Source organism: Sardina pilchardus, chromosome 19 (genome assembly GCF_963854185.1).
Source record: "Sardina pilchardus chromosome 19, fSarPil1.1, whole genome shotgun sequence".
In the NCBI taxonomy this organism is placed as follows: domain Eukaryota; kingdom Metazoa; phylum Chordata; class Actinopteri; order Clupeiformes; family Clupeidae; genus Sardina; species Sardina pilchardus.
Window position 1 is genome coordinate 29,584,967 of NC_085012.1, and position 23,531 is coordinate 29,608,497.

Genomic DNA, 23,531 nt, shown 5'->3' on the forward strand with positions numbered 1-23,531 from the left:
TGGCGATTGAACACTCACTCTTTTTAAATATGCTAATTGCCCGACGTGATTATCCTAAACCACGGACACATCAACACAGAGGCTCACTTCAGCTCCTTCTCCAGAAGCTGCATGCCTTCTGTGTCTGCAGGCATGAGATGGGAGACGCCACTATAGCGTATTAGCTCGCCTCTCCTATCAAACACTCCCAACGATGGAATGAAATGCGAAAACAGTAAGAAATGTAAATGCATTCACACAATCTTCAGCTCTCTTCTATTGCCCTTCCATCACCAAATGAACAGCGAGGAAGACACAGCCCCTCAAGGAGGAATAAACAGGTCCACACATTTCAAATCAAAGAACATGTCCTGCCATTCTTACCCCATAACATCGCCACAATGCTTTGGGGCTTTAGGTGTGAAGAGAGGCCATCTCAGGTAAGGCTTACTGACTGTTAGTGGGGAGAGGGATGAAGGAGGGAGGTGAGAAGAGACAGTCAGATTTAGGGGGGGAGTGTTTGGAGTTGCTGGCACTCAAATCATCATTGATGATGACCTGGATTCTGAGATCCTAGGGGAATAAAGATTAGCGCTTCCCTCTACACACATGCCAAAACATTTCATATGCCCATAGCAAGTCACATTTCCACAGCACACTCTGTCTTTGATTTATAATACATTAGGATTAATATGGGCAGTATGATGAATTTAACATGACAACGGCTGGTGTCTGAAGTTAGTGGCATTGCCTCTGTGAATTGTTGCTGCTGGTGCCTTCAAGTGAAAAAAAAGTCTCGCATTGAAAATTGAGATTTAATGGGAACCATTCCTCCCCGAACACAGACGGACACAGATGGGATTAAATGACAAAAACATTTATCCACGGAGACACACTGAACTTCTTACTATAGAAAGTAATGTGCGCCATGATTGGGCCAACATTCTAAAAGGGTTATGCGCTGCGCTTGTTTTCATCAATCATAGAAACTCCCGTGTCAGACTAATGCAATAGTGAGAGACTCGCAAGTGCCTCATCCTCAACTCTTCGCTCTCTTATCAGCAGCCGAGAGGGAGGGGAGTGTAGAATTAGCAGACAAAAGGAAAAACAGGCCCCATGCTGGGAGATATCCGCCGGTTCTCGTAAGAGCGACCTCTGCTCCCGCCTGCTCCCGTCTGATCCATCTGAAGACGTCTGGCCACTTCTCGTCTCGACAGAAACATTTTTAATGTGATATGGAGAAAATCAAGACAGGATAGACAGAGTAGAGATAAGAGGGGACCTAACAGTGACGTGGAACTATGGGAGGAGGTGGAGGTATCAGCTTCTTGTCTGTGCTCTGCACTGGTTGGGCAGTGGCAGTACATCTCCCTTATCGGGGAGGATCACCATGACAGGACATAGTTATGAGAGGCAGACAGGCCTAATGGACCACTGGCATGGGTGTCCAGAGGACAGGAGAGGAGAGGAGAGGAGATGAGAGGAGAGGAGAGGAGAGGAGAGGAGAGGAGAGGAGAGGAGAGGAGAGGAGAGGAGAGGAGAGGAGAGGAGACGAGAGGAGAGGAGAGGAGAGGAGACGAGAGGAGAGGAGAGGAGAGGAGAGCAGCAGGTAAAGGGCTTGTTAAAGCAGGCATTAAGCTGAGTGGAGCAGGTCACCAGAGTGGAGGAGAGACAAAGAGAGCAGGAGCGAGCTTCCTTGGTTTACCCTTTGGCCCATAATGAGGACCCCTGACACTAAAGGAACACTGACATGACACATTTGGGCAGTCTCGCAAATTGACTAAGAGAGCGAGCAGTGACTGACAGCTCCTTGGGGCTCTCTGGCCAACCTCCACCTTCTGAATGAGCCCTGGGGTGAGAGGGGGAGAGCAATGCACCCCAAACCCCCACAATGTTAACTGACAAAGAGCACAATTATACTTGCAATTCACCACCACGTTGTTGCCGTGTGCCATGGAAAAGTTGTCTACCTTTTTAAAATCCTGGTCGTGCATATATGTGTGTGTGTGTGTGTGTGTGTGTGTGTGTGCGTGTGTGCGCATGTGTGTGTGTGGGGGGGGGATTACATAAGGTTAAAAACTTCTAAAAGTTGTGCTTGTGAGTGTAATGATTACTAATTTACAGAAAGTAAAAACCTTTGAAATCTCAATTTTCTATTTGCCTTTCATCTTTTTTGCCTGAAGGTCTGCACAGGTGTACAAAAGAACTATTCCCTGCAGCCCAGAGCTTTGACTGCCTAACACCCCTCTACCCCTCTAACATTCTCCTTTTACACACACACACACACACACTCTCTCTCTCTCTCTCTCTCTCTCTCACACATACACACACACACACACACACACAAACACACACACGCACACTCTTTCTTTCTCTCTCTCTCTTTCTCTCTCTCTCTCTCTCTCACACACACACACAAACTCACAGAGAGGGAACAACTAAGGAGAACCATTTTCTGCCTCTCCTTCCCAAAGCCATAAAAAGGCAGGCCAAAACCAAAGCTCATGCATTATTTATCAATATATGCTTCTAAATCGCATTATTCAGCTGATTTCAATTTTGCTATTAAGTACTTTAGATACATGTAATTGAGTTTAGGTCAATCAAGCTGATGTTTTTATTTCATTCAGCACAGATTCTTTGATAGAGGTCTGATGGAAGCCTGAGTCATGTTGATGGAGTTGGGTCTGCTATGGCACTTTTGGACCTCAACTTTAAGATGCACTTTGCTGATTGCGTGACCATCTTCCTGCTAATAATAACAGCTTTAGCATGGGGGCCAATGGAAGGGTGAGGGAGTGTCTCTCTCTTCTGCTGTATATTGCATGATGGCTTGTGCTATATGCCAGTGGTGGTTGGTGAACACCAGACACTGGCCCGTGTCCACTCCATGAGGTGGACGCTGTGGAGCCGGGACTAGGACTCAGTGACAGAGCTCCGCTATGGGCCATGGCTTTGGGATGACTCACACCAGAGGAGTGGATTAAGGAGAAGAGTTGTACAGTTGTCTCCTTAGTGGGGAGGGAGCGGAGCCATGATGGGCTGGACACACTGTGACCTCCGCTGCAGAGCTCACTAAAGTCACTGCTCCATCAGCTCCTGCCCTCCTCCAGGGACATGCTAAAGAGGACCATGAGTCATGGCCAGCAGGATCAGGGAGCCGTATTACAGTAAGAGGCAGCAACAATACATAGTCCCTTTAGCGGAGCATAAAACACATGAGGCCCAGTGCATTTAGCTGCGCCCCTGCTCGCCAAGACCACGGCACAGACACAGATGAAGCACAGGGGCTCATGCAGTAAGTGCTTGCTAAAAACAAATGTTCATACTGAGAGCATGAGAGAGAGAGAGGGATAGATTGATAGATAGATAGTTGGGTATTCGAGTATGGCAAAAATCGTAATATTGATGATTTTGGTCGATATTGAGATCATGATTATTTATCATGGTTATTCAGTGCAGTGCTTTTGGAAACATTTATTTCAAAAGCTTTAAAAAATGTACAGTAAATTGAATCGAAAACAGATTAAAAACGCATGCAAAAAATGATCATGTATGCATGTTCCTTTAGTAAAACAAAAGGATGTGCTGGATGGATTCATAACTCAAAATGAAATGAAGCATACACAGTAACTCAGCAAAATAATCATTATATTTCAATTATGTTGTTTTTAATAGATTCACTTTTGTTGTGTAATTTAAATGCACAGCCATAGAAATAAAGATAGATAGGTAGATAGATAGAAAGATAGTTGAGCAAGAGAAAAAGAGAAAATGAAAGAAAGAGCACGACCCTGTTACAATTGGTCTCTGTGTGTGCACTGCATACAATCCTCTATCAAAAGCACGTCCTGAATAAACATTCCCTGTTGCTGCAGGTTGGACTGGCAACCCTACCATTATCTGCATGGATTTTGCATACACACCACAGGTGGGGCTGTTATTTTCAGACTCGACGTCAAAACACAAACAAAACATTGCCACCTTGTCTCCACCTTCTTCTTTTCACTCTCTCTCCCTCTTTCTCTCTCTCCCTCTCTCTCTCTCTCCCTCACTCTCTCTTTCCCACTTTCTCCTCTGCTCTCTCTCTCTCTCTCTCTCTGTGTCATTTCTCTCCGTATAAGCTGATTAAAGGAGCCTTTTCTCGGCGGCCCTTCGTGTGTAAGGCAAAGAGGCCCGGGCCACTCCAGCATGAATATTAAAAAGCAGGCGGATTTGTGTCTTGGGTTTGAAATTGGAAATCACAAGTTTGACTAATCAGCTTTGGGATTTTTCGCCCCATTCAGACGGGGCTGCCTGGTGCAATGGAAGGAGAGCGTGTGTGTACTGTAGCCCACCAGTCTCCAGCTCCAGTCCCCCTCCCCCTCTCATTTCTCTCTCTCTCTCTCTCTCTCCCTCCCTCCCTCGCTCTTTTTTCTCATTTCCATCAGTGTTGTAGAGGTCTGACCCCCTATGGGGCCTGGAGTGCCAAATCAACATCCCCTCCTCTCTCCCTGCCATCAGCCTCAGGGCTAAAAAGCTCCAGGAAGAAAGCAGTCCAAAAACAGAGCCTGGGGCCGTTAGAATACACTGGCCAGGGCACACAGCTGTGCAGTCCAAAAGCCATTCATGGATGCACCTCACATTAGCATTTCTACTGAGTGGGTTCAATAATACAGTGTGTGTGTGTGTGTGTGTGTGTGTGTGTGTGTGTGTGTGTGTGTGTGTGTAAGTGTGTGTCTCTGTGTGCATGTGTCTGACTGTGCATGTGTGTGTGTGTGTGTGTGTGTGTGTGTGTGTGTGTGTGTGTGTGTGTGTGAGAGAGAGAGAGAGAGAGAGAGACAGACAGACAGAGAGAGTGAGGTGTGGTTCATATGTGAATGTGACAGACATACAAAGGAAAGAAGCAGAGAACGGAAGACAGGGTTGGGGGCAGACAAAGACAAAGAGAGGAGAGTGCCCTGCAGTGATGCTGTGCTCTGACCATGGGCTCAAATGTTGCTAGTTAAGACGTGCGCTACATTGGATTAGCAACATGTCCTATGCTGCTCATAAAGGGGTGGAAGCATGATTCCACAACATTGATTTCCTGAATGGAAGAGTGATCTGAGTCAATAGCAGACATGGCTGAGACGGCTGAGCGCGCTGACTATGTGAAGCCACACACATGGAGATATGCAGCACACACAAAACAGCATGCATAATGGCTGGCAAGATCAAACACAGCTCTGTCTGGATTAACGGAGGCAAGAAGGGCCACAAGTCATGAATATCATAAGAAACACTCTGACCTTCCTCTCCTCCCCCTCCTCATCCTCTCTTCCCCCTGTTCTCCTCCCTCTCCTCATCCTCTCTTCCCCTCTTCTTTTCTCTCTGCAGGAATCCGAGCTCCATCAGGCCCTCCTCTTGTCATGAATTTATTCATTGTGTGTTGATGTGAGAGATTATGAGCAAAATGGAAAATGTGAGAAGAATGCCCAAGTGCTGGGCCTCACGCGTGCTTCAGTGGCATCCCCCTCCGCTCTCTCCAGCAGGGACGTGCGCTCTCACCCCCCATGTTGCTCCATCACCAATACTGAACTGCCTTTTACTACTGTAGGCCACGCACTACGCTGCTATTTAGATGAAAATGCCAAAACAGAACACTGCATCCTTCTTCCACTGAGGGCTTTGTAAACATGGCTGAATAACACCAAGTGCCAGCCTTTTCTTCCTCTGGCTTAGTATACAAAAATGTTAAGAACAAGTAACTCATAAAAACATAACACGTCACTCTGGCAGTAAGAGCCCATTCAATAACCTCACTTTCAATTGACGCTCCTAGTGTTACTAAACCTTAGCAATTAACCTGGCAAAGCACGAAGGGGGCTACCATGATTGGAAGCTTAAATGATCACTAGAATGATGAAGCCGGCACCATTTTTCACGGTTTATCATTACTGCCAGGAGGGCCATGTCAATGGCACAAGCCTCTCCACAGGGCACTTACTGTAGGCCACATCAAAGCTGCCCCATTCACTTGGGCTGGGCATGCTCACAGAGAGGTGACACTGACAGACTGATGGAGGGAGGAGGGAGAAGGGGGGAGTGATGCGGGGAGAAGCAGTCTTTTTAGCGCTCAGGATTTGCATGAAGTTTGACCCAATCAGGCAAGCAATTCAATAAGCATGACTTCGTTAAAATGCCTGCTGGTTATTAACTTTTCCCATTTTTAACTCTGGCATAAACAAAATGTCACAGAGTCCATGAAGAGGATGAAAATAGAAAGCAGCCCCAACTCTTCAGCTATTCCTTTCATCTTTAGAATAGGTATGCAGACATTTGCTCTTCCTCCAGAGCTTCTTATCTCATTAAAGGCAAACTCAACATCTCCCAGAGTTGCGTCAGTGCATCGGCACAGAGACTCCACATGACATCATGTGCCCATTACCAACACTCACCGACTCAAGGATGGTCATTGTGCTGTCGTAGATGGATCATATTACTAGGTAAACTGGACTGCTGCTCCTTTGATTTCATTAGAAGGGATGATGAGCTCCCAAAACCCCATATGACAGGTCTTCTTTTGACTCTTAAGGACCCAAATGGCAGTAGCCTATACACACTGTGATCTGACCATGCCTCTGAAATGAGAACTTACATACATATGTTCATCAGGTCTTTAACTAGCAGTCTGGAGGTACTTGGAGATAAAAAATATTTAGAATAAATGATTTCCCGTTTTTTATTTAGAAAACATAAAGTCTTGGGAATTTAATCTGTAGTACTTTTCAAAGATTTCAACTGAAATATCTAAATATTTCACATTTCTGGGGCAACTAAAAGCCCTTTGCAGCAAAAAGGCTGAATAAATCAAAGTCTATCCTCACTGAATAGAGGATACAGTCTCCATTCTTTTCCCACATCCTGCAATCCCCATGTTACAGCCAAAAGACGTGTATGATTTTCCTTGTTATCATTTCAATTCTTTAGTTCAGTCGCCACTATTACAAAGGGAAGCTCTGGATGATCAGATGTGCTGGCCAGAGGGTGGTTCCAAGTCTTGGGATTGGGACTGAAGCTGGAGAAATGACAATAGGAATACAGATACCGCTCTTAAAATAGCAGCCTAATGCCATTGTTCTGATAAAGCTAGCGCTCCTTGGCACAGTGGTGGGCTAGAGGTAAATTAAATTAGGCTCCTGTGTACACACAGGCGCACACACACACACACACACACACACACAAAACGATATAGAGAGATAGAGAAAGAGAGACAGGACAGATATAGCGCAAAAGACAGAGACACAGAAGAAAGAGAGAGTGGGGAGATGAGTGTTTGTAATCTGGGATTAACCACCTCACTCACTTTTGCAAAAGAGTCAGCGCTGTTCACTGCTCATTCACATGCAGTGGGGTAACTCCTGACCCCAACCGGCCTCCCATTATGCAGCGGTGCCAGTGGTGTTGCTGAGGTGGAGGGGCAGCAGGCTGACAGGCTCCATTTGTGAGTGTCCATTTCTCAGCATCCCTCTCTCCCAGCGCGCTGCACTCCGCCCACAGTGGCCACGCGGCACATGGGCGAGCGAGCGGTGGCACGGCAGGGCTCTAGAAAGGAGCAGCAGCGAGGCCTCCCACTGGTCAATCTGTTCACAGGCTGTCAATCTCGGCCGGGGCTGCCAGACACCCTGAGGTGGACGTGTCCTGCAGACGTCAGGGCAGCCCCGTGAAGACGGAGGGAGTGATGGTGCGGGGAGAGGGGAGCGGAACAGGGAAGGGAGGCGGAAGACGGTCTGCCAGGTGGGGTCCGCACCCACTCAAGCCTCTCGGAGATGGAGAGGAAACATGGAAGAAAATGGCAGATTCGTGTCTACTTTGGTATAAGAGGCCAAGCAAAAAGGATGTGAATTTCAGTTAAGACACAATTTAAAGAATGTTTATATATCGAGGCCAGATCAACAGGATACACCAATATCAACATTTCAGAGATGTGGATATGTGAAATAAACCTAGAGGGCCAAAAGAGATCACTGCAGAGTGGTAAAGGCTGAGCAAGAGAGCTCTGAGGTAATACATAATATATAGTAGCTCCAGTCCTCAATCACCTGCTTTCAATCGCATTTATTACTGCGACTATTTTGGGGATATGTGAAATGAACCTGGGAGATGTTATGTTTGCTGTGGGATCCGAGATTAAGTTACGGAATTGGGTTATCCATCATGTGAGAACTGTCTAGTACATTACACAGACGTCCACTCGCCATGGAGCTGCAGGAAGAGGAATGCCTTTCAGTGACCCAGAAAATCCTTTGCAGCAATATCTGAAAAGCGTGGGCCTCTGGAAATGAAAAAAAAAATGAAAAAGCAGCACTCTCTCTTTTCCTCTCATGGCTTGCTCCATAGCATGTTGTGAATAACTCCAAAAAGTCCAAGTAGGAAAAAAGAATTTGCAGGACCTCTATCACAATGTTCACATACTGTACATCATTTAGCCACTCTAAATGATCTCATGACACAAAAAATATATTTAAAATATTTAATTAAATATTGTGATGAAGGATTTGAACACGTAGGGTGTATATACTGTATTTGTCTCACTGATGAATATCTAGAAGTGAGAAACTACAGAAATATAGCAAGTAGGTTTAAGGGACCATTCAGTAATGTTTCAGCCTGGACTCATCATGGTGTAAACACATAGGGGCAATTCCATATCAGTTGGAACAGGACCGACACCATGGTCCTCAGTTTTTCCTGATTTTTGGTGCACATGTTCCTCCATGTCTCATTAGAAGAAAACCAAAATTTTAGCTTGTTATCTTGTTTGGTTTCTGAGATATGGCTCTTCAAATGTGGATAGACGCATCCTAAAAAAAGGCTGAAAATTCCTGTATTTAATGAGCACCACTTTTTTTTAAACCCGTCTCCTCTCTTAAGGCTACCATATTATTTTCTAAAAATGTGAACACTGGGGCAGTACCCTGTGTTGTTGTCCAAAATCACAAAGGAATTACAGTCCTTCCCACCATTGGAGACTTATTCATTGAAACAAACCCATATTTTTTTTGAAAGCAATGAAAAAAAAAACCTGTTTTTGTTCTCTTATGGTCATGAATGGCTAGCACTCACAGTTTTAAAACTCTACATATATATAGTCCATGAGTAAGAGAACATGTTGACAAAAAATTGAGAATGTTAGTTTTCGTATTTCGAGGCTATGAGCCTTCAAAGTTGGCCAAAATGGCGTTTTTTCCTAAAAATGCCACTTTTATTGCCTTTTTCCAAGGACAAGATGAAATGCAAATCCAACATTTCTTTTGTTCTGCAATAGTGTGGCACTTTGTAGATCATGTGAATGTGGTAGATCCAACCTGTCCATTTTAATATCCCCACAGCACATGTCTGAAGTTAGAAAAAATGAAAAAATGTCTTGGCTGAAGGAGGTGTTGGTTTGATTTGTATGAACCTCTTAGAAGGACAATATGGGGTGTAAACCCATTTTGTCTTTTTGAGGGATCAGCATGCCATCCTGTAAACAGGATAAAAATCTTATATCCCATTTTTACTCTTTATTGATCCCTTAGAATATGTCCAAAATGTGTCATAAATGAAAAAAGGCGACTAAATTGAGGGGCTTAAATGGCCAAGTGGATCAAGTCACACAAGGCTAAAAATGAACTATAAGACAGCAGAGATACTGAGGGAGAACACTGTGAAATGTATAACCCCTGCTATGATGGCCTTTGAACCCACTGTGTCCTTAACTGAGGTTCATTCTTATTAAACAAATTTCTTCTGCATGAAGCATATTGTCTCCTGGTTGCTGTTGGAGTTACCGTTGGATGCAGCATGCATTGTGATTTGTTCTAATGGTATCCCTGGACAATTAACCCGAGATCCACTTAGATAAACATAACCCAAGGACCAGTGAAAATCCTACACTTTTTGGTCATCCATATCCATCCATAAGTTAAACCCTAAGGGGGGATTTTTTTTATGTCACACAAAGTGGGTACCAATCAACTCCAAATGGTCTGAAACATACTCCTACACAATATCTCAAACCATGATTTTGGCCTCAACACTTAAGCAAATTTCAGTTTTTTGTTTTTTCCCATTCGTTTCAATGGGATATAGTTTTTTGCGAACAACTCTTGAACGGAAGGTCGTAGACTCAATCTGATTTGCTCCATCAGACATAATTCGACCATGAGGATCAAGCAAGAAGTGAATGTTTATTTCTATGACCTTCCGTTCTCTAGATATAGCCTTTTTAAAGTTTATCTCCTGTTTTAAACCAACTTCCGGTTATCACAGGATATTAGGGACACAGTGGGTTCAAAGGCCATCGTAACAGGGTTAAACATTTCACAGTGTTCTCCCTCGGTATCTCATCTGTCTTATATTACATTTGTAGCCTTGTGTGACTTGATCCACTTGGCCATTTAAGCCCCTCAATTTAGTTACCTTTTTCATTTTTGACAACTTTTGGACATATTTTAAGGGATCACTAAAGAGTAAAAGTGGGATACAACATTTTTATCCTATTTACAGGATGGCATTCTGATCCCTCAAACAGAAAAAAATGGGTTTACACCCCATATTGTCCTTCTAAGAGGTTCATACAAATCAAACCAACACCTCCTTCAGCCAAGACTATTTTTCATTTTTTCTAACTTCAGACATGTGCTGTGGGGATATTAAAATGGACTGGTTGGATCTACCACATTCATATGATCTACAAAGTGCCACACTATTGCAGAAAAAAAGAAATGTTGGATTTGCATTTCATCTTGTCCTTGGAAAAAGGCAATAAAAGTGGCATTTTTAGGAAAAAACGCCATTTTGGCCAACTTTGAAGGCTCATAGCCTCGAAATACGAAAACTAACATTCTCAATTTTTTGTCAACATGTTCTCTTACTCATGGACTATATATATGTAGAGTTTTAAAACTGTGAGTGCTAGCCATTCATGACCATAACAGAACAAAAACAGGTTTTTTTTCCCATTGCTTTCAAAACAAATATGGGTTTGTTTCGATTAATAAGTCTCCAATGGTGGGAAGGACTGTAATTCCTTTATGATTTTGGACAACAACACAGGGTACTGCCCCAGTGTTCAAATTTTTAGAAAATAATATGGTAGCCTTAAGAGAGGAGAGGGGTTTAAAAAAAGTGGTGCTCATTAAATACAGGAATTTTCAGCCTTTTTTTAGGACGCGTCTAACCACATTTGAAGAGCCATATCTCAGAAACTAAACAAGATACCCAGCTAAAATTTTGGTTTTCTTCTAATGAGACATGGAGGAACATTTGGACCAAAAATCAGGAAAAACTGAGGACCATGGTGTCGGACCTGTTCCAACTGATATGGAATTGCCCATAGAGTAGCACATAGAGGCGGATGGCAGCAGTGGGACTGAGCTGGCCTTCAGCGGTGGGTGAGGAGGGGCCGGCAGTGGAGTTGCTGTTGTGCGTGCAGCCCCTTGCCCTCTCGCATGCACAATGAGCCCAGCAATCCTCTTTCATGTCTTTGCTGAAATTCATTAGGCCAACTTTCAGATGTTCCACTGAAGGGCATTGACAGACATAACATGCATCCTGATGAGCAGACTCAAGGTCTGTGCGATATGGCCGTTTTCAGTCCTGCTCCCACAAAATCCCGCCCCAGCCCAGCCTGTATCTTTCACATTTTGCCCCCAAAAATATCCCTACATTCACATAGTGTGGATTATTTACTGATTAAATAAAAAAATATCCCTCAGGCCTACATTTCCATAGTGTGGCTTACTCACTGCCACTCCTGCCCAATCCCATGGTGTACAAAACACAACAATGTGGTGCCTGTTATGGCAAATAGAACACATGGTTTCTTGCCAAAAAAGAAAAAAGAAAACAAACATCTGTAGTTTAAGAGCACAAACCTACTTTTGTTCTTATGTGTGTGACGGGGGTCAGGTGAGTCATGTCTTTCTAGTGCTCTGGCAAATGCATGAGTTTCTTCCCGCCCACACCCGCATTTTGCAATCATATTAGTCCTGAGAAGCACTCTTGTGTGCTGGTCCCGTGAGGGCAGACCTCTGCATCAAAGTCAAATAGAAGTAGTCGTTTTTATTATTCGTTGTTGGGACATTGTTAAATGTGTGTGTCTGTGTGTGTGTGTCTGTGTGTGTGCGTGTGTGTGTGTGTGTGTGTGTGTGTGTGTGTGTGTGTGTGTGTGTGTGTGTATGGGTCTGCATATAAGCAGGAGTGTGCTTAAAAAGCAAATCGATCTAGGTTTATGCATGCAATCCAGTTTTTTTTTGTTATGGTGCCCAACACATTTCTCTGTGTGTGTGCATCTCTGTGTGTGTGTGCCTTTTACATGTGAGCTTCAGCCTAAATACTCCTTTCAGGCTATTTGCTCTCCAAAATGAAAGTAATGGTATGAATGCAGGCTAAATTGGCTTTCCCTACATCTCATCCCTTCCTTCCCAAGGGGATGCCTCTATGAAGCAGAGGGAAGGAATCAAAACAGACAAGTAAGATAATTCACTGGCTCTCAGCCGGAGCCATACAGTATAACCCTCCTATCAGTGCATTATGCACAAGATAAGGCCTGATGTACACTCATTGCATTAGAGGCCTTCACCGTATCACCCAGTATGCTAAAGAGTGAGGACAAGGGCTAGATTCTCAAGCTGGAATGTTTTATACAAGCGTGCTGGTGTGTATTTCTATGTATTTGTGTGTGTGTGTGTGTGTCACAGGAGCCACTCAGTAGTCCTTCTCAAGCAAATAAGCAAGCTTTTTGTCTTTCTTCTCTTTTGTCTTTCTTTCTTTCTCTCTCTCTCTCTCTATCTACCTCTGTCTCTCTCACACACACGGAGTAATATTGCAACATATCAATATTAATAGCTTTGACATTAGAGAAATAAGGGAGTACAACAGACATTGTTTGATGCTCAGTAGAAGGCAGCTAACATCAGGGGAGAGGCATATGAGTTATACTGCAACAATAAGTACACCCAGAAAAGTGGCCATGTTTGTAATTAGTCATTTGAGCCATTTGTTACAACCACAGAGTTGCAATTAACGCAATCGGTGGGAGCAGCATTACGAGCGCCTATCTATTAGTGAAGGCTAGATGTATGAGTTTTAGTATTCCCCCGGGCCTGATGGGTAGAGAGATTAAACACTTATGCTCACCAAACATCAACGCAAGCCATCTCGAGGTGCTCTTACTTCCTCTCCGTTGATTAATTATTCACAAATACAATTTAAGAAACCACGCACCAACCCCTTTGATGAGGCTTTCATTAAACTAAGGAATGGAGACCCATCCGTTGTGTTGACTGTGTCAACCTCGACTGCTGATTTTAATGCAATTATGGGGAACAGCCCCAACCCAAATCAGAACACAATAAGCTTGTGGTAATTAACTGAACGAACCACGCACAATAACGACACCCAGCAACTCCAGCTCATGCTGGTGTACTTGGCACAACAATGTGGGTTATTTGTTATGCTGTTATTGGCAACTTCAGAGACTACATTATGAATACACAGCTCCCACTGACTGAACATGATCTCCCTTTGAAAAGGCTAAGAGACCATATAAAAAGCAAAGTGACAGAACAGTAGCCGATAACCTTACGGTGGACAAAGAGCCATACAACGTCGTTTAATCTCAGTGAAATGACAAAGAAAATGGCTTCTTCTCTATAAGAAAAATAATCATCGGAATGATAAGGGAGTAAAAGGCGACACTAATGAAAACAACACTGATTTTGGTGTATTGCTGGGTCACTGGTGTTTGGTGATGGACAGCAGTGGACGTGGAGTGCTGGTGATGAGGGCTACTCCCATGTAAGCCCTATTAGTGGCCAAGGCAGCCACTCCATAAGTGAGAGTGACATTAACACAGCAGGACAGCTGTGAAGGAGGCTGGGCCAAGGTGTAAAGTAAGTGTGTGTGTGTGTATCTCTCGAGACTAGTGCTGTCAAACTAACAAGGCCACCTCAAATCCCCCTTAAATGCACGCCTGCTTGCACGCCCGCACACGCAACAACACACCTGACCTTTCATCTACGGAAGTGTGGAAGTGTGCATATGTTCTATAATCCTTTTCCATGCAATATACATCTAATATTTGATATAAAGGATTTATTTTTATAAAAAAGACAGGAGACAAAGAAAGAAAAGGAGAAAAACACCTTGCACAGTATTTCTGAGGATGACAGTCAGCGATCAGTCAAGTTCACGCTGTCACAGGTCCCGGAGAGTGAGAATATTCTGGGACTTTCTAAAACCACAAAGTTTAACAGCTCTCTTCACCCCCCTCACCTTTTTTTTCCCTTTCTGCAGCTCAGAGACTACTACTCTAATGGGAGCTGCAGTCAATCACTCCTGTGCGTCAGTGAGGTGATGGTCTGTTTCACGCTTCCCCAAATCCCATCATGCTTGGCACCTGTCAGGGTGCCGCTCCAAAACAGGAAGCCGACCTGAATCCAGAAAAAAAAAATCCCCAAGGGGTTCTGGAACTGGCACAGGGCTGCTGCCCTGTCAAGCGCCTGTCTACAAAAAAAATCACTCCGTTCCATCTCACCTGATTCTCGCATTTTTAAAAGAAGTCCTCTCATGTTCAGCTACACTTGGAGTAATTCAATAAATAATAAAAGTTAATGTCATACTGTTATCCCATCCATAAAAAAAATAACAGAAAACAAAAACAAACAACTCTGAACATTTATTGTTGGCTACAGCCAGGTCTGTGTTTTCATGAAACTGATACCATCTGCAAAAACCTGAAAGTCTACTTTTCCTGCCCCATTTGGATGCAAATAGAGCTGCCTGTGCTGCTGCTGGAGAGTGGCCCAGGAGACGTAAGCCCTGGTCAGTAGTGGAGAGCCCTGCTGGACGCACTCACAGAGCGGTCCAGGAGACGTACAGTAAGCCCTGGTCAGTAGTGGAGAGCTCTACAGGACGCACTCCCAGAGCGGTCCAGGAGGCGTAAGCCCTGGTCAGTAGTGGAGAGCTCTACAGGACGCACTCACAGAGCGGTCCAGGAGACGTAAGCCCTGGTCAGTAGTGGAGAGCCCTGCAGGACGCACTCACAGAGCGGTCCAGGAGACGTAAGCCCTGGTCAGTAGTGGAGAGCTCTACAGGACGCACTCACAGAGTGGTCCAGGAGACGTAAGCCCTGGTCAGTAGTGGAGAGCTCTACAGGACGCACTCACAGAGCGGTCCAGGAGACGTACAGTAAGCGCTGGTCAGTAGTGGAGAGCTCTAGTGGACGCACTCCCAGGGCTTCTCCTCCCACAGGGAACACGAGCGCTGTTGTTGTGGGGTCCTGTGGTGCGCTAGTGAAACACGAGACCATCCTGCCATGTGTGCTGCGCTCACCCAACATTCTCCATCAAGTGTGTTTGTCTGCGTGCGTATACGTCGTCCTCTCTGACCCGCACTAGGCCTTTACGAGACTTGGCGTCTGCCTTGTTTCAGCTTTATAGTGCTGCTGACCTTCTGATTGGAACACAATAACAGAGAGGCCTCATGAAATGGGCAGGGCACAGGAGATCCGCATGGAGGATTTATACAGCTGGCCTGAACTGGACCGTGCTGCTCCACAAAGGGCTTTTGATTGTTTTCAAATACACTTTTAATCACTCCACTGCTCTTCAGAGAGGGGAGAGCCAGGTAAGGGTGAGGGCTTATTGTGTTTGGGAAATGCAACAGAGAATGTTTGACCAGAGATCTTAAAGACGTTATGGCCAAGGGCTTTATGAAATGGTTGAACAGTAGAGAGGAGGAAACAAGGAAATGTGCGGGGGAGGAGAGACGGCAGGAAAGAGAAAATCTACAGTGTGACACGCATACTAAGAAAGCCACTCCACAAACATGCACGCGCTCAGATGGCTAGTGATATGACAGGAACCAGGTTCATTAGCCACTAAGTGCTTCATTAGATTGAGAGGGCTCGGACTGCTGCAGGCTGCCATCCCTCTGGCACTAAGGTCACATGACCCATCGGTTTCCCCCTGTTTTTCAAACAGGACTTTTTTCCATTTTCATGAGGAATTGCATTAAAAGTAGCATGCAAATCAATACATTAATTGCTCATTCACAAACAATTGACTGGGTTTTATTCATGTAACTTCAATCTGTAAATGATATTCAGTAATTAGGTATGCAAACTAAAACTGCTGAAGAGGTCCCTCAAATGAATGGCCCTGAGAAGAAGACCAAGTGAAGCCACACTAAAGCTATTAATCCCTCTTCCCCTTACTCTTTCTTTCTCTCTCTCTCTCTCGGCCCCTCTCTGTAACAAGGACCTGTTGTGGACGGCCCTACGGCTGTTCCGTGGTCAACAGATGGCTCAGAGCAAAAAGACAATATCTCACTTCTGCTCTATGTTAAATAACACCAATTATGAGGCTTTTACAAATGGATGAGGAGGAGGGCTGGCGAGTGAGCGGGGCCAGGAGAGAGGTCTGGTCAGGGCTGGTCAGGGCCGGTCATAGGAGAGGAGCACTAATAAAGGAGCGAGCTGTGTGAGGCTCAATGCCTCGCCTCAGGCACAAGACTCAACAGGCCTTTGTTTGTGGACATCAGGGGAGCGAGCCAGTGCCGTATGGAGCCAGACACCAGTGTGAATCTCTCGCCAAGTTTCCCACATTCAGCTGATGCCTGAAATACTCTTTACACAGCGTCACCTTTGCAGATCCCCAGACAGAAGGTCCACACGCAGGCCCCGAGGAACAGGATAGAGATATGTATGTCTTCCTTGCAACAATATCAATAGATCAGTGGAGGGAGAGAAGTTGAAAAAAGGAGATTATAGAAAAATATACAGAAAAAATGAATTACCAAACATTCCCAGTGGCCCTTGATTCTGTGGAGCTTACATAATAAAAATAGAAATATATTTGAGCAATACACCAGCACCAACCTTTCTGCGTGCACAGACATGCAGGCAGCTAGACATGCTGATGTCAACAGGCTAACACACACACTCCCATCTGATTAACTGGAGCTATTTACATTTTCATAAAACAACTTCAAAAGGTCATCAAACGTTCATCCAATTTTTTCATTCTGATTACTGATAGCTGTGATATGCTGATTTTCTTTCTGTTAGACGGCTCCAGGGTGGTCAAAAGCGTATCCTGTATTTGCCTCCCCAGCTATGATGACATATTTGCCTTTTAGTCATTCATTCACTTAACAAATGCAAAACAGTTCCTCTCTCAGGACATATCAACTTCCCATGCCGTGACCTTTCAACAGGAAGTTCTTCCTGCTAATTCAAAGTATAGACAATGCAAAAAGGCTTTCCGCTCTTTCTCAAGTGTGAGACGAAACACAAAAGGCTTGTAGTCCGCTTTTCAGACTTGTACAAAGAGAACTTTGAAAAGCCTTGCTGTGAACGCTGGCATGCCCCACTTACTCTGTCCAAGTAGGGGACAAACTTTTCAAATAATGCTGCTGCTGACTTTACATCATGGATGCATTGCATAAGAGGTCAATATACCGTTTTAGACCAGCAGCTACAGTACAATCACTTGTGTGTCTATATTGACTCAGTAATTGAAAAGATTATGGTTATTTCTGAGAAAATGAGCCCACATTTTGACATGAGCTGTAGCATGATTTCTGCTGCGGTTTGAAGAAGTAACGTTCATCTCTCCTCAGCAATAACCATCATATACAACAAAATTAAGGCTGAAAAGTTGAAGAGTTTGAAATAAATGCGAGGTTGCCGAGACTAACATCCTGCCACGTTGCCAAGGTTTCAGCAAAGTTAGTTTGTGAGGAAAACCAGCATTTTGCGTCCCGTCCTGTTACAAATCAAACAGGAAAATCATTTGCTGAAATACCTGACAAAATATGTTCAAGCTGTAGTCCAAGAGCCATCATCTCAATTTGTCGAAGACATTGATGTTCATGTTGAGCCTGGAATGCTTCCAGTTGATAAGAGGGTCTTTGCGTGGAAAAAACAGAGCCTTTTTGTGTGAGGAACGCATAATCATCTCAGAACCGTGTGAGAGGTAATGGGGCATCTGCTTGCAATTAGCCTCCTCATGCAACAAGAATTTCAAACTCCTTGTTTTCTGTTGGAGAATGGTGATATGCAACATGGCTATAAATAGCATCACTGTCGCCGTGGAGAAGAAATGAGATAATCAGTCCAATTCTGGCGAGAAATAACTCCTGTAAGTTGTTTATCACACATCACATAGCAAATGGCCACCATATTGCTCCTGCACAATGTGCCACTAGGAGGTACTGAAGGGGAGGCAACCGCAAAGCTAGAAAAAACATCTGAGGAAAAAAGAAATCTAATTCAGAACCGGTTTGTAGCGTTACCAATCTGTTCCTGTACACGCAGGCTATGAGAGAGCGTTATGGTGGTCATGCTGGGGCTGAGACAGACCTGGAGCTTCTGGCATCCAGACCAGAGGCACCTGCTGAATCGATCACACCACCCTGAAGGCACCGGCTGATATTGGCACACGGATTTAGAAGACTTACTGAGATAAGCCTGTCATAGTGTGCAGCAGAGTCTTATGGTGGGGACATTAATAAAGGTGTGTCCACAGTTGTGTGTGCCTGAGATGGGGGGGGGGGGGGGGGGTTAGAGCAAACAAGGACAGAGAAATTGGCAGAGGAAAAAAGGCAGAGAAAACGAGAGAGAAGGTCAGACAGGGAAGAGCCCTGGAGCTCAATTGTTGCGCGGAGGAGAGGGTATGATTTAGAATTCTGCCACCTGCTAAGCCCAAAGAAAGGTCACACACAAAGTGACACCTGCCAATCAAGGCCGATTATTACTCGCTCTTTTTAATAACTGCACGGCACATTCTCAAGCCCAGCCAAGTCAATTATTTTATAATGAGGAACAAGAGAGTGTAATAGACACAAGGAGAGGAAGACAGAGAGAAAACGAATGACAGAGAGAAAGACAGCAAGAGAGAGAGAGGGAGAGGTGGTGTTGGTGTGTGTGTGTGTGGGGGGGGTGATGTGCAAAGTTAGACTCCATGTTGCATGGTGAGAGTGATGGCGCTGTGCGGGGGGAGACAGGCGGCGTGCCTTTGTCTGTTGGGAGGAAAGTGACTTTTACGTCTTCCTTTCTTCCTCCCTTCACTGTGCAGCCTCGGGGATCAGAGGCACTTCTGAAGACTGCAGAGGCGTTAGGCCCAGGAGCCTCCAAAAATGCAGCACCCTGACAGACTTCACAGAGACTGAGTGGGAATAAGGAACACACAGACTGTTGTTTATGAGATCTCTACCATGTCACAGAGAGGGTGTTTGCGATACAAGCTGTTCCTTGAAACTTTTCATGAAAAAAAGAAAACTAATTCCAGACATATAAATGGCATTCCTGAGCCATGCTTGACAAAACCCTTGTACAAAACTGCAAACCTCTAGGTGCTCAAACAGATTTTCTACCCAACCTGAAACCTGAGGGTAAACTGTAAACAGTAAGCAGGGCATGTTTACCTTAACACACCCAAATATCACTGGCGTGAGTCTATGTGGTTTACTCGTGTGTGCGTGACACAAATGAGCTTACACACATCTTGTGCTCTCCTGACAAGGTGTGCGAGTGTGACAGTGTGTGTGGAAAGGGGAGGGAGGGGGTGGGATTGACAAGATCCAGGCTAATAAAAGATGCTGGCTGTTATTAAATTTTCACACCCTGAGAATTATTGATGCTTCACCTCACCACACAATCTAGCAGTAGGACGCTGGGGATGAAACTTGATTATTGTGCCGCTCCGTGTGTTGTGTGTATGTGCGTGAGTTTGTGTGGGCGTGTGTATGATTGTGCGTGTTTGTGTTTTTACTCAGCAATTGCAGAAAATAAGACACAGAGTGAGACTGACTTCTTGTTTTCCATGGGGCACTTCAGACAGAACAAGAAAAGAACAGGCTTTTGCAGGTAGCAAGGAAGCAGGGTTTTGATAGCGTCTTTTCAGCCTGTTTGTACAGTTTTCAAAGTACAAGATATGAAGGCCAAGAACAATATCAAGCACTCCATTGTTGAAAGTGGATGTGGAGAGGTAGAAGTGAAAACCAATACACAAACCCCCTTTGGGAAAGAACCGTATGAAGGTCAGTGCTTTTGCTGAGAGGAATTAAGTGATAATGCAGCGTTGCTGCTGCTTACCTGTTGACAGACTGAGGGCGTCCATTGCGGGGTTTGTTGATCTGGGCGTAGACTGCCTCCACGGGCTGCGCGTCGTCCTGCTGCGGGCTCTGGGGACGCTGGTAGTGGCCACTGTCCATGGAGGAGTCGAAGGAGCCGATGCCGGCGTAGGGGTGCTCCTCGTCAGAGCTCAGCGTGCGGCTGATGTCCTGGATCTCGGCGTAGTCCCGCTCTCTGGCCTGGCGCTCGCGCAGCTCCCTGGTCTTCGCCTGGATCCTGCGCAACACACACACACAATCACACACTCGATGTGCTCAAACTCAATGACCATACACTGACCTTGATTTGATTTCCGTTAGCACAGTCAACTACAATAAGGATCACTGGGACAGAGCTGGACGCTACACATGCCACTTGAACCCTTACTGGAATCAGCTTAATCACGTTTCAGATGATGATGATTAATGCTGATCGCACATGAAATAAACCAGCAGACATACAGTACATACAACTGCAGCATATACGGCACGGCCTTCCACATGCCCAACACGTCTTACATAAAAGCACGTCACCATTGTCTGGCAGATGAAATAAATAGGCACTGAGTCATTATGGCGGCTAGTTTTCTCCGAGAGGCTTTTGGGAGGGCATACAGGACATCCTGCTGAGTGTGCAGGCCGGCGAGGTCAAGACCCCCCTGCTGCGTTAGAGACTCCACAGACACAACAGAGACGCCTCATATTTACATTAACCTCCCTGGTGCTGGGGCTGCTCTCTCTGAGCGGAGGGGGGGGGGATCCCTCGCCAAAGGCGTCACACGCTCGCCGAGTCTGCGCCTCGAGTTTTAATTACTGGAAATATGGAGAGGATTCTGTTTTGATATGAGAAAGCAAAACATGGCCTAAAAGAGTCCAGGAGACGAGACGCTGTGAAGGCATGCAGCTCCACTTGAGCATGCGTCCCCTCAGTAGCGGGAGATCTTCCTGAGGAGGGGGCGGGGGGGTGAGGGTCCCCTCCCTGGGGCATCTCAAGCCAGAAGGTCCCTCTGATCTCTGTCCAAGTCCCTTCCTCCTCCTCCACTCTCTCCTTTCACTCTCTCTCTCTCTCTCTCTATCCCTCGATCACATTGGCTCTCACCAGACTCACTTCCATTACACATCACAACGGAGCCTTTCAGCACTCGGGTCCGGGGCTACATGGGGGGCTCACATGTGAGAGCTTCTCCTGTGTTTTCCAGGGGACAACAAGAGACAAGAGGAGGGTGTGGATGAGGAGGAGAGAGGAGGAGAGAGGAGGAGGGAGGAGGGCCCCCTGTGGGTTGGGAGCGAGAGGTGTAGGTGCCAGTGGGAGCGCTGGTGTGGAGTGAGGGGATGCTCCCCTGCTGAGTGAGCCTGCGTTTAGTGGATCCAGATGGGCCCCGTGGACGCCCCTGCCCAGAGCCCCCTGTGCTGGGGGCGAGTAAGACGTCCTCCCTCAGCCCCTCTGGAGCTCCCTGGCTTCCTCTCCTTCCACCCTTCTCCTGGCCAAAGATGACCCATGACCCACCGACGTGGCCCCCTCCGAGATGATTGACAGCCACGCTGTGGGTGAGTTGGGTGTGCCTGGTACATGCAGCAAGCCGCCACCATTCCTGACATTTTTTCAATAAGGCCGATCTCATTTCAAAACAATAACCATTTTTCTGTGACAGTGTAATATGATTACAAAGTGATTTTTTGGGGGGAGGGGGTCCATGGAAATTAAATTTTGCACTGGATTGTGTGGGGCCTGTGTGCAGCATTAGTGTGGAAGTCTGTGGCAGGGCCTAATAATAGTGTCTCCACTATAATTACACAAAGAGAAAACAAAGCTGCTTTGAACCTCAGTGCAACAGCTCTGGCTTGCCTCAACCTAGTCCTCTCTGGGATGTTCAAGTGATGGATTTAATGCTAAATACAATGATCCAACAGTGAATTAAACCATTAAATAATTAACACTGGCGATTTAACATTGTTTACGGACCGACATGGAACATACAGTATTTTGCCTTTGCAAAATGAAAATAAATGGGCACACCTGGAGGCTATCAGGGCAACTCAGAATGCCCTGTGACAGCTCCTGCCTAAAAGCATGACAGATGTTAATGCAGGCTCGGACTGCTCTTTGAACTCCCCAGAGGCTGTAGTTCAGTATCATCTCATAACCTTTCCTTACCTCCTATCCATCCACGCTGCTGTGCCTTTGCCAGTAAGGGCCCAGCCGTGTTATGACAGGTTTACGGAAACTCTTTGGGGAGGAGCATGCCTGCAGCACTTAGTTAAGAGCCCAAATCAGATCCATGGGACCGGTGTGTGTGTGTGCCTGGATGATAATGGCATAGAGGAGAGCGAAGGCTACATCTGACCAGGGTCCAATAGCCTCCCAGCACAACTCATTTATGTCTTTCACCAGCGGATGATAAGTAGCCTCTAGTGGACAAAGATATCACCGACGGTCACACAAGCAAAGCAAAGCAAAACACATACACACACAGACGCATGCACGCACGCACGCACACATGCACAATAGTGATGCCACATGCTGGTGCTAAACATATAGGGTTGTACAAATCTGCTGCTCTTGGGCTCAAGAAGGCCAGGAATGAGGATAGAACAAGCTCAGTCTCACCCCTTCACGGCCAAGAGACAACAACCATCGTGCAGCACAGTGACAGTGGACACAAGGGAAGTGCTTCACTCTCCCATGCACACAATCATGCACAGCTACATAGTGTAAATGTGTGTGTGTGTGTGTGTGTGTGTGTGTGTGTGTGTGTGTGTGTGTGTGTGTGTGTGTCACAACCACAGCTAGGCTGTCGGGCCTCAAGAAAGCATATGGTCATTATGAGCACATTCCTCCTGACTCGCCTCTACCACAGAATTAATGACCCGGTGCGCAATTTAGACAAAAGAGAGGCAGAGAGGAAACACAGTGACCGAACACATAACCCTTAACAAAGCAAACCGGAACAGTCCATCACTGAACCATCTGCAATGGCACTTAATTAGAATCCCACTAAGATCAGAGCAAAAGGGACTGACGGACTACATTTAGAATCAAATCAGGCTTACAAGCAGTAGAGAGACACACACGAGAGAAAGTGAGAAAGTGTCAAAGTGTTGTTACAGACAAAGAACAATTAACGGGTTCTGCTAAGCTTTGATATCACTAAAGAAAAAAAGGAAACATCCCTTTCAGTGACTTTATTCCAAGCTAATTAAAACCTAGATGGCCATACTCTTATGTGTGAGATATACACGTGTGTCATTTGGAAGGAGAAGGGAGGAGCAAGGACAGAGAAAGAGGAGAGCACTAAAGGGAACATCCTTTTATTCCAATTAAGCAGCAACAGCAGCAGCACAATGATAAAAAAGTGAAAGAACAAAGGAGAAAAAAGCAAGAAAGAGTAGATAGAGAGAGTAATATACTGATGATCTGGCCTTTCCTC

At 45.5% G+C, this 23,531-nt stretch overlaps 1 protein-coding gene across 7 annotated transcripts in view; it reads right to left on the reverse strand.

Moving 5' to 3' along the window:
- The window catches only part of pard3aa (par-3 family cell polarity regulator alpha, a), a 279,690-nt gene that overhangs the window by 51,500 nt on the left and 204,659 nt on the right, over window positions 1-23,531 (reverse strand). For all 7 annotated transcript variants that reach the window (XM_062520692.1, XM_062520695.1, XM_062520694.1 and 4 more), the window contains one exon: window positions 20,087-20,341. In XM_062520692.1, the coding sequence (XP_062376676.1) occupies window positions 20,087-20,341 (255 nt within the window). The remainder of the gene's footprint in view (window positions 1-20,086; window positions 20,342-23,531) is intronic.